Here is a 12,259-nt window from a genome sequence, read left to right on the forward strand (position 1 = left end):
AGTAGGCCTTTAGACTTATGACACTTTGGGTCCATGGTGACGTTAGAAGACCAACTTCTTGCAGTTGCATTGACGAGTTGTTGGTTCCTTCTCATGAACACCAGAGGGCGCCACACCCCCCAGACGATAGTAGTTGGACTTGAGCGGCGGTACTACTTGCACCTCTGCAGATACTTGCCGGCACTCCAGCGGGTACTTGATAGTTTTATTTGTTCATATAGCGATGCTAAGGCGCTGTGTTTCCTATGGCCAGGGCTTATTTGACTCTCGGTGCTTAGCTGTCCCTCCATCAGAATTCTTCATCTCAGCAAACAAAATGGTGTGCTTCCAATTTAGTGGCAAAATTTTGCAGCAGGACTTCTACAGTTCGCCGAGGAAGATTTTTTTTTTTTTTTGTCGGAAAGATGAAATGTTGCCATAGAACATGAAGAATTGAGTTTGCCCGAGTCCTCACGCTGCGACATGGAAGTTCACTTATGTCCGTGTCCTTAAAGAGGGACGGAGTAGGTGCAGCGTTTGCGCAGCGGTCGCCCTGGCGACGGTTGCCAGGATACAGCGGGCCGGGGAGCTGCAGTGTGGCTGAGCAGGAAGTAGGCTGGAGTGGGTAGGGTGTGGGGGAGTAGTGTCCATTATTGATGAGGCACCTCAGCCGCCTCCTCTCTTCACATCCAACACACATGGTTATGTCTCTTATTGGTCACGTGACTTTGTCCGCTTCAAGTCCTCCGTGACATCCAGCATGTCTGCTGCTAGCAGAGAAGACCAGCAGTGATTATTTACATTACTTTATTTTAATTATTTTGCAAACAATGACATCCAGATATACTGATACACATCTTGTACAGTGTGTGTGTGTGTGTGTGTGTGTGTAAAGGTGAGACCACAGTAATGAATGAATTAAAGTCCTGTGTGAGGCGGCCCTCGAAGGGTTAACAAGGCAGATAGCGAGAGCACTGGACGACAGTCGCACTTACACACTCTCTCTCTCTAAATAGACGAGCAGGCTTTTTTTCCTCTGCTGGGGGGCGTGTGCTTGTGCTGTGGGCAGCTCAGCTCGTTAAGGTCCTGTGGGTGTCGACGAGGGAGCGAGTAAATTAAAAGATGACGCAACAATCGGGGGTGGGAGGGGAGGTGTGTGTTACCCCGCAACCCTTCTGTGACGCACACACGCCAGCTAGTGCCAGTCGACTCGCAACAAAGTACACTTCCTGTCCTGGTGCACACAGACGACGGCAGCAGCGCGGAGCAAAGGAAACGCTAACAAGCGACACACAGTAGCTTTTGAGGAGGTGGTGTGGTGTCGGCCATGCAAGGATCGTCTGGTGTTGGTGTGACATTTAGTAAGCGTACCCTACATCCAGAATAATTTACACAAAAGGATAATCGTCATCTTCAGGGTGCGGGGCCAATGTTGGTTGGGGGGGTGGAGATGAGGGTTGCTGAGGGGGGCGTGCTTGGCTCAGCGGCACTCCCAGACTTTGACTGTCTGGTCCACGCTGCCCGTCACCACGTAGGGGGCGCTCTTGTGGAAATCTGCAAGACACGAGCAGACTTGAGTGAGTGTGCGGGATGAAGGTGGATGAGAAGGAGGATGATGAAGGTCTCACCCAGAGAGGTGACAAAGTGTTCGTGAGCACACAGAGTCTTCATGCAGCGCTTGTTCTTGTAGTCCCAAATCCGGAGGGTCTTGTCGTCGGCACAGCTCACGATGAACTTTCCCCCAGGATGCACCAGCACGCCACGCACCCAGTTGTCATGGCCCACCTGCACACACCACTCCGGTTTCACGGGATGCTTCTATGCCACTCAGCACTTTGTACCTCCTTTAGGAGCCCAATCAAGAAAAGACACGCAGACACACTCTAAGGCAGGGGTGCCCATTACGTCGATCGCGAGCTACCAGTCGACCGCGGGGGGTGTGTCAGTCGATCTCCAGCCAGGCTTTTAAAAAAATAGACCTAAAAATTAGTGATCATCAATCTTCACTAAGACGTCACTTTCGTCATTTGATTGACATTCACGGCACCCAAAGATCTTCTGAGATAACGCTGGTTGATGGAGGGGAAGGCGAGAAACACTTTTTATTTCAACACTCTGGCATCGTACCTGCCGTCACAACGCTAAAGACCGACTGCACAGTTCCTATCTTCACAATAAAGGCGCTGCTTCATCATGTCTGTGCTAAAATGCACGGAGTTTGCCGCCATCGTATTTCTTGTAAAGTTTATAAAAACGAGCATGGAAGCTGAACAAATAAGATGCCAAAAACCAACCACTCATGTGGTATTGGACAGAAAGGAGCACTTTTTTTTCTCCTCCATTTGAAAATGTGGTTGTTATCATCACTACTGTCTGATTCCAATCAATGCAAGACATCAGAATCAGGTAATACTCCAACTTATATTCTTGTTTTCATTAAAGAAAGGAATCTGTGTGTGTTAAACATGCTTGTATTATCATTAAACACCTTTAATTTGTCAACAAAAGTGTCTATATATGAATGAGGTAGATCCCCTCGACTTGGTCAATTGAAAAGTAGCTCGTCTGCAGACAAAGTTTGGGCACCCCTGCTCTAAGTGTCCTATTCTCCGTTTGTGTAAAGTCTCTTATTCATATTCTACCATCCAGACTGTGGACACGGCCACCCTACGTAAATTATTGGATTCATTTCACCAGAGAGGCATAACATCTTTTCCTTTTGGCAAATTTGAAAATCAAGAAACGGCACATTTTTCTAACAGCGATCCTTGAAAAAGATACAACTTTATAGGTGAAAATATCCTGTCATGTATGTGTTGTCATGGTGATTTGCATGCATGTACTGACGTGCAACAGCGGCTATTCTTTCCCGGCCTGGATGTGTATAATAATCTGTAGATGAAACATATACATATACACACAAATATACGTACAGTCGTGGTCAAAAGTTGACATACACTTGTAAATAACATCATGTCATGGCTGTCTTGAGTTTCCAATCATTTCTACAACTCTTATTTTTTTTGTAATAGAGTAATTGTTGTTGGTCACAAAAAGCATTCATGGAGTTTGGTTGTTTTATTAATTTTTTTATGGGTCTACTGAATATGTGAGCAAATCTGCTGGGTCACAAGTATACATACTGCAATGTCAGTATTTGCTTACATGTCCCTTGGCAAGTTTCACTGCAATAAGACGCTTTTGGTAGCCATCCACAAGCTTTTGGTTGTTTTTGACCACTCCTCTTGACAAAATTGGTGCAGTTCAGCTAAGTTTGTTGGTTTTCTGACATGGACTTGTGTCTTCAGCATTGTCCACACGTTTAAATCAGGACTTTGGGAAGGCCATTCTAAAACCTTCATTCTAGCCGGATTTAGCCATTCCTTTACCACTTTTGAAGTGTGTTTGGGGTCATGTCCAGTCGGAACACCCAACTGTGCCCAAGACCCAACCTCCGGCCTGATGATTTTAGCTTGTCCTGAAGAATTTGGAGGTAAAGGCGCTACCAAAAGTGTCTTATTGCAGTGAAACTTGCCAAGGGACAGGTAAGCAAATATTAACATTGCTGTATGTACACTTTTGACCCAGCACATTTGCTCACATATTCAGTAGACCCATAATAAATTCATAAAAGAACCAAACTTTGAGAATGTTTTTTGTGACCAACAAGTATGTGCTCCAATCACTCTATCACAAAAAAATAAGAGTGGTAGAAATTATGGGAAACTCAAGACAGCCATGACATTATGTTCTTTACAAGTGTATGCAAACTTTTGACCACAACGGTGTGTGTGTGTGTGTTATTTTATACATACGTATACACGTATACACATATATACACACACACACTACATGTACACACATATATAATATACACATATATACACTTTTATCTCATGTTCGCTGCATTTCATATTAAGAGTGTTAAGCTACTGTAAATACTGCGGTGTTTTGGTTTCAAAGGATACACCTTGGACAAGTCGCCACCTCAAAGTGTCACCCAGAAAAAATATTTGATGCCAGCAAAGCCAAACATCAGTTTGTGAGGTATTTACATTATTAAAAGTTCAATTGTTAGTTAACTCTTGTTAGAAACCACATAATCCTACTGTGAGAGTTTTATACAGTTACATGTTTTATATGGATTTTTTTATTAAATATTCACAATCTTCTCCACTACTAATGCAGAAATACAGTAAACAATGTGAAATTTAACTTTTATAGTTAATACACAGTGGCATTATGAGCATTATTATTGAACAATCGCAATAGATTTGATAGTTTACCGGAAGTGTTTTATTTTTTATTAGGGGACGGCGTAGCGCTGTTCGAAGAGTGGCTGTGGCAGCAACCTGAGGGTTCCTGGTTCGATCCTCACCGTCTACCAACCTAGTCACGTCCGTTGTGTCCTTGAACAAGACACTTCACCCTTGGGTTGTGGTTAGGGCCTTGCATGGCAGCTCCCACCATCAGTGTGTGAACGGCTTAATGTGGAAATAGTGTCAAAACACTTTGAGTACTGTAGGAGCCTAAATGCTGTTTAAGTTCATTTACATTTTATGAAAGGTGCTTTACGTTTATTCAGCTAAAAGAAGACTATTTACTTTATTTGCATGATAAGAAAATGTATATATTTAATGCTTAGAGTAATTATATAAAGCTCACTTTATTTGTAATTATTGCATTTGTCAAAATGATTTGATGACGTAACTGTTTTAAGTTTATATATGGCGGAAGGATCTGTGTGGTAAGGTGGTTTTTGGACGCAAGGTGTCATGGGTAATAGCAGTCAGGTGCGGTGGAATCGAGCCACACAGTTTTTGGACCTCACTCATACTTATTCTCATTCATACTTTTTCTAACGTGTACTGTAACAAATTTTCTTTATTTTGTCATTCATTTGATCCCACATCGTGACTGTTTTACGTTTTTGAATAATTAAGTTGACAAGTAAACCATACAAACCAAGAAGAACGTCTGGAGTTTTGTTTTGTTGTTGCCGCAGCAAGCGGAGTAAATGTGATAGTAGAGGAGCGTCAAGCTAAGGCTACTTTAGGAATCTACAGTACCTTGAAGGTAGAAAAGTGCTATAGAAGTAAATTCCATTTGACCTTTTTTTTTTCCATTATTTTCTTTTTACTTCATTCCTGGACTACCTGTAGACTAAGAAGTGCGTATGAGCAAACATATTTGCAACGGACATAATATGCAAAACCAAAATTTTCATACCTATTGGCACCAGATGATGTGTATTTGGGATTTGCATTAGTCCCGAATATTTGAAATCAAACTGTAGAGACATTATGGAGATATTATATATTCATACTATCGGGAAACGAGCGGTTTGGAATTTACCCCATTTTTGATGTCAGACGATTTATTCATGTATGGTAGAAACTTACCCAATGTGCGCCATTGTGGTCAATAAGTTCATTTTTCGCTATCCTCTTATTGTAGGGCAGACTGGCTCATACATGCACATGCATCCTCCACTATTGTCATTTTTTATACAAAGTAGCATATAGTTCTAGCTTATATCTGTCAGTAGCCTCGCTATGGACGGGCTAAAAACTACAACAGAACATGGCGGGCAAGATGATGCTGTCAAAGTGAAGGCGCGTAATGGTCATAAAATGTTTCTGTAAAACCTAATTTATACAACATCTGGACCAAAAAAACACCATTACATGTAACGGACCACAATGTAAATAAATGATAAATGGGTTGTACTTGTATAGCGCTTTTCTACCTTCAAGGTATTTTAAATGTAGAAAAATATATTGACCCTTTTTAAAAATCCTGTCAATCCAGGCAGCGCTTGTGATGTACTTGTGAAGAAGTCTGCAACGTGAATAATAAATTACATGTATGAAGCATTTAAGGCTGCAGAAAAATGCTATTTTTTGACTGTCGCTGGCTGCATCAAGTCACACACTACCACACTAAATCCCAGACTAGATAGGAGCGACTACTTTTTTCCTACTCTTTGAACCTTGTTGCTTTTAAAACGGTGCAGCTATTTTATGAACTTTTCTTCACTGACAGCCATAATGCAAACAAGCAAAGACAAGTGAAAAGGTGTGTTATTTCTTGTGCTATGGCGCCATCTTTTGGACGAGTTTGCTCACTGCAGGAACTGTAGTGCTCTTTTGTTTTGAGCTTTCAACTGGAAGTGCAAGTGCCTTTCCGTCTTCTAGTCATGCACAGCGTTTTTTCTTGTATTTTTTTATTCATCACTCCAAGCAACGTGTGTGTGTTTTAAAATATAACTAAAACAATCCCATGTGTGATGTCTGTAGGAGTGTTTTCATGCGTGTTTGTAAATGCTATCATAATGTAATGAAGCTAGCGTCAGTAGCATTAGCTCGTCTGCTAACACGTTTTCGAGTGTGTGTTAGTATTATTAACTTACGTTGGCATTCTTTTTCTATCGTTTCCGTTTAACAAATTCCCCAATAAATTCCCCACAACATCACCGTGGTGTTATTGAGTCTGTTTAGCTGATTGGAAAGCTAGCTTCTGCAGCTAGTGGGTCCATGACGATGACTTTTGTTTTGTTTGATCAGTCGTTTTACTGCCGTGTTACAGACCCCGTTTGGAAAAAATTAAAGGTATGTAAATAAACATTTACAGATATTCTGTGTAATTAACTAATTTCACAACGTATATATCTGCGGATAATATGTAAAAATATTTTTTTTCTTCTAAAATTTGGTGGGCGCTCTATAGTCTGAAAAATACGATAGTTCTGGAGCCTCTGTCTTGTTAACTGCCCAGTTACCTGTTCACTAGTGCATTTGATCAATGATTTGTGCTTAAATAAAATACATAAAAACAATAATCATATTGGGGAAAAAAAAAGTCAAAACAATCAGAAATGGATGGCAGAGGGTCTGGAAAGAGTGACATCGGCATCGCGTATACCGTATTTCCTTGAATTGCCGCCGGGCATACAGTATGCGCCTGCCTTGAATTACTGCCGGGTCAAACTCGCTTCCCAAAATAATTAGCGCATGCTTAGTATTACCGCCTGGTCAAACTCGTGACACTTCCCCTGTCATCATTTTCAAAATGGAGGAGGCTGATTTCAATACCGGTAATTTGAAATCGCATAAAGGGAAGAAGATTAAGAGCTATTCCGTAAGATTTAAGGTCCAAGCTTACATCACACTCAATTTTTACGGCATACCTTTGGTAAGTGGCAGAGTGAGAAGAGGTTTTAAAATAATTAACGCATGCTTACTTTTACCGCATGCCTTTGGTAAGCGCAGGAGAGAGAAGAGGTTTTAAATTAATTAGCGCCCCGGCGGCAATTCAAGGAAATACGGTATCTGAAGTATGTTTGTGGCGGCTGCATACACGACATTGTCATAGTGCTTTGTTCTTTTCTTCAACAAGTTCAAAACATGGTGCAAATGTGCAGCATTAGCTGCCATAACTGGTCACGCCATCTCGTCGGGGGAAAAAAAAACAAAAAACGATGGGGTAAGATTTTTCTCATCACTAATGTGAAAGCAAAGCCAAGGACCTGGGACCAGACGAATGGTCTGGATAGCAAACGACATCCGACACATGGTGTGTTGATGGCATTTTCACACTAAACATGAATCCAAGCATGTTATATAGGGCTTGAAATTGTGATGTGGTAAATAAACACATTTCATCGTGGGGTCTCGCAGGCCTCTGAATAGCTTATTTACAGGGCTGAATGCCAGACACACCAAAGACTATAAAAATGGGACCATTACTTCCCTGCTTGACACTCAGCATTAAGGGTTGGAATTGGGGGTTAAATCACCAAAAATGATTCCCGGGCACTGGACAATCATCGGTACTTTAACTTAACTATAGTGTTGTTCTTTTCTTTAACAAGGTCGAAACATGGCACGACTGTGCGGAATCATTAAACTGCCACAATCGTTGTCATGGTCGCTTCAGGACAGAAAAATATAATTGTGAGATTTTTTTTCATTTCCAACATGAAAGCAAAGCCAAGGAACTCGGGTTAGTTAGCTAACAAGAAGGAAACAATCAAACATCACTTTTAGCACCATCACCTGGAACACAGTGGTATTTTTGGCATTTTCAGTTGGAATTAACGTATGTTTTTGCTTTAGGGTAAAAACAGTATTTTGGGGGAAAAAACACATTCTCTTTACTTTTAGTCATGGGTAAACACAAAGTTATTATCATTTGCAGAGAAGCAGCACAGTGATCAAAGTATTTAAAAGTAACAATGGGCTTTTTTGCAATGGGCTTTATTTTTAGTGAAAACTGCTTATGAAATGAGGCTAGGCACTCCTTACTCCATCTCGGGCACATAAGAGATAAAGGACGCAAATTATGCGCAATTTGAACGGAGGACACTGAGGCAATGTCCACACAAACACAGACACTTAATAAACGCATACTTATCTCTGCGTTTAGGCCTCTTGTACACACGCAGATGCATACTTTTGTCTTTGAAAACACGCTCTTTCAAACGCTGGCAAAGTGTAGAGGTCCACAACTCTCCGCTCAGCATATGCATGTACACGGCACAAACCGAGACTTGTGATCACCGTTGTGCGCTGTCATTTCCAAGCTCAACAACTCCGCCTTGGGGCCGTTATACATACTATAAAAGGAATTACTGTATGCTTGAACGTTAATATGCTGCTCTTTTCACTCCACATAGATTAAAAAAAGACATCAAAATGGGCTTTGCGACACTCCCGCCAGCGCTAATGACAGTCAGCTGTATTGGATATGATCGCTGTGGAACCTCCACCTGACAGGACAACTCTGACAAGCAAGACTTTATGCTCTGTGTCATAACAAAGGTGCAACATTATCTAAAAGTTTTAGTCCTTGTTTAATACTAAATCATGCACTTAACTTATGTGTATTGTTTAAATTTTTGTAGATGGAGACGGACGTGACCGTGCTCGCGCGTAAAAAGTGACCACGCGACTAAAAAATGTTGCGTCGTCCTTGCAGTGTGTACAGATGTTAAAGACAACATACACTTCATTACTCATGTACCATATCACTATATCCATGATTAAATGCTTTAGAATTCCATGAGTTTTGTAGCGGCACATGCAGGTCCGTGTGCTTTGTATAGACACTTAAACATGCAAAATGGTTTCTTTGGCTTGTTAGTGCGTGCTGATTTTAGAAATAATGTACACTTCACAGCGCATGTAATACATCACCATGTTATAATTCTATGAATGTTGGGTTTCAGCAGCACAGGCGTGCATTCGCTCTTTAATAATGTTCCCAGGATTCTGTGTATGTGCAGGCTGGTTTTAAAGATAATGTATGTCATTGAACATTTAAAGTGGATCAAAATAAACATATTAGGAGGTGTAATGCCACCAAGTCAAATATTGCTGCTTTTTTCAGGTTTCTGATTGGACAAAATGTGCATGACAGCAGGTGTATGTGTTTGTGTGTAGACATACATTTTTGAAAGTACACTTGTGTGAATGGAGATTGTTTTAACCCCAAATATGTGTTTTTGAAACTCTCCGTGTTCGTGTGGACATGGGCTGAGCCTTAATCAAATTGGCATTCTGAAATTCGTCCTAAGTATAAAAACTGACTCTTTAAATGAGGACGAGCTCGGCTTTTTTGTATGGTCCAATATCCATTGGTTTGTTCCTCCCTCAGCAGCACCGTGTCTGACTCCGCATATATTGTGTCAATCTAGGAGAAACCCTGTGTAAGTATTGTACCTGCTAATGTCGTTCTGTTGTAAAAAAAAAAAAAAAAAGTGCCAAATAATTATCTGTAGCTCTCTTGTCAATGCCACAAGCTACACTTGCTGCATGTTAAACACTGACGTTCTCGTTAATGTTTCTAAGGTGTCTCTGAAGATGATCTAAGCTCACCAGAGTCATGAGGCAGATTCCGATGCAGACGTCCCACATCTTAATAGTTTTGTCTCTGGATCCAGAGAGGAGGAAAGGTCCAGGCTTTCCACTTTTCTTGTTCTACAATGAGACAGTGTGAGGAACGCCAATCTTTTAGCTGTAAAGGAAAATGGTCAAAGGTTGAATCACCTCAGAGCCCGTGGCCTCCAGGATGGTGGGGTGTGCACTCTCGGGGGCCCATGAGATACATTCCACCACGTGTTCGTGCTCACGCAGCTCAGCCTTGCACTCTTTGGAGGAAACCACCCAGACACGCACCGTCTGGTCATTGGAGCAGCTGGCGATCAAGGAGCCGTCGTGGTTGGGGCGCACCATCCTCACCCACTCCCTGTGGCCCATGTAGGTCTTGACACAGTACCTGCGTGTGCACCCGTGCACTGCATTAGCACACAGCAACCGGCATAAAGAGATGATGCTGACGGGAAGAGTTTGCTACCCAGTGGCCACCTCCCACATCTTGATGGTCTTGTCTCTGGACGCGGACACGATGTGGTCGGCATTGGGCATGATGGCGACAGACGACACGTTGTGGTCGTGGCCTACAAAGCGACACACACGGGTTATTAACCTCAACAGGGCTGCCGGTGACGTAAACGTTTCCTACCGTGCATGGTCCTGATGCACTCGAAACCCTGGAAGTCCCACAGTTTGATGCTCATGTCGGCAGAACACGAAGCCAGCAGCTTTCCGGTCTGGTCAAAAGAGATGTCCTGCACGGAGTCCGTGTGGCCTTTTAGGGTCCGCTCAAAGTCCCCCGCCTCGTAGTCCCACACCTGGCATACACACACATGCCACCCTTTCAATTTGAAGCTCATTCAGCTGTCGGACAGTTGCCCCTGACAACAAGAGCATCAGCATGTCCGACAAAGACGAGCCGTGACAAAGCAGAAAAAAAGAAGAGGAAATGGAGGAGGAGGCATTGAAGCAGAAGTGCTGACACCAAGTACCTTAATGGTACCATCCTCAGAGGCTGTGACCATGACGGAGAAAACGGGATGGAAGATGACCCTCGTGACGGGCGCACGGTGCCCACTGAGAGCGTATCTCTCTGGTGGGCGGGGGATCCACTCCTTGGGGTCCTTCTTGTGACCCACTGGTCCACAGTGTGTCATCTCCTCCTTTGCTTCATTCAGTTTCGACTCCAACTCCATCACCTGAAACACGCTAGCAACATTAACACCTGAGCTAAGATGCTAACAACATTAACACCCTAGCTAACATGCCAACAACATGAAGACCGAAGAAAACATGCATTTTAGCACCTGAGTTAACACGTTAACAACATTAGCACCACAGCTAACATGCTTACAACATTAGCACCACAGCTAACATGCTTACAACATTAGCACCAGAGCTAACAACACTAAAGTTAAAAAGTACCAATAATTGTCACACACACACACACACTAGGTGTGGCAAAATTATTCTCTGCATTTGACCCATCACCCTTGATCACCCCCTGGGATAGGGGTTGGGAACCTTTTTGGCTGATAAAGCCATGAAAGCCAAATATTGCAAAATGTATTTCCGTAGGAGCCATATATTTTTTGACACTGAATACAACTAAATGCGTGCATTTTTAAGTAAGACCAACATTTTTAGAGTTTAATAAGTCTCTTATTCTTTTTAATAACATTGTTATTCTAAAGTTAACCAATAATAAATATAATACTTCTTACCATTTAAGGCCTACTGAAATGAGATTTTCTCTTTTAAAACGGGGATAGCAGGTCCATTCTATGTGTCATACTTGATTATTTTGCGATATTGCCATATTTTTGCTGAAATGATTTAGTAGAGAACATCCACGATAAAGTTCGCATGTTGATGGCTCCTCACATATTTACATTGATTTTAATGGGAGCCTGCAACAAACAGTGCTATTCGGACCGAGAAAACGACAATTTCCCCATTAATTTGAGCGAGGATGAAAGATTCGTGTTTGAGGATATTGATAGCGATGGACTAAGAAGAAGAAAAAAAAAAACGAGTTAAAAAAAAAAACGCCATTGCATTGGGAAGGATTCCATCCATCCATCCATCCATCTTCTTCCGCTTATCCAAGGTCGGGTCGCGGGGGCAGCAGCTTAAGCAGGGAAGCCCAGACTTCCCTATCTCCGGCCACTTCGTCTAGCTCTTCCCGGGGGATCCCGAGGCGTTCCCAGGCCAGCCGGGAGACATAGTCTTCCCAACGTGTCCTGGGTCTTCCCCGTGGCCTCCTAACGATTGGACGTGCCCTAAACACCTCCCTAGGGAGGCGTTCGGGTGGCATCCTGACCAGATGCCCGAACCACCTCATCGGGCTCCTCTCCATGTGAAGGAGCAGCGGCTTTACTTTGAGTTCCTCCCGGATGACAGAG

General features: G+C 42.6%; 1 protein-coding gene across 1 annotated transcript in view; it reads right to left on the reverse strand.

Moving 5' to 3' along the window:
* Positions 1-769: 769 nt before the first annotated feature.
* Positions 770-12,259, reverse strand: part of LOC133551990 (lissencephaly-1 homolog A-like) — a 34,536-nt gene continuing 23,046 nt past the window's right edge. The window contains exons 5-11 of the mRNA XM_061899208.1: positions 10,847-11,053; positions 10,504-10,672; positions 10,336-10,438; positions 10,029-10,257; positions 9,858-9,959; positions 1,608-1,764; positions 770-1,533 (exon numbers count right to left, since the gene is read on the reverse strand). Coding sequence (XP_061755192.1) covers positions 1,460-1,533; positions 1,608-1,764; positions 9,858-9,959; positions 10,029-10,257; positions 10,336-10,438; positions 10,504-10,672; positions 10,847-11,053 — 1,041 coding nt within the window. The 3' untranslated portion in view covers positions 770-1,459. The remainder of the gene's footprint in view (positions 1,534-1,607; positions 1,765-9,857; positions 9,960-10,028; positions 10,258-10,335; positions 10,439-10,503; positions 10,673-10,846; positions 11,054-12,259) is intronic.

Source organism: Nerophis ophidion, linkage group LG04 (assembly GCF_033978795.1).
Source record: "Nerophis ophidion isolate RoL-2023_Sa linkage group LG04, RoL_Noph_v1.0, whole genome shotgun sequence".
Taxonomy (NCBI): Eukaryota; Metazoa; Chordata; class Actinopteri; order Syngnathiformes; family Syngnathidae; genus Nerophis; species Nerophis ophidion.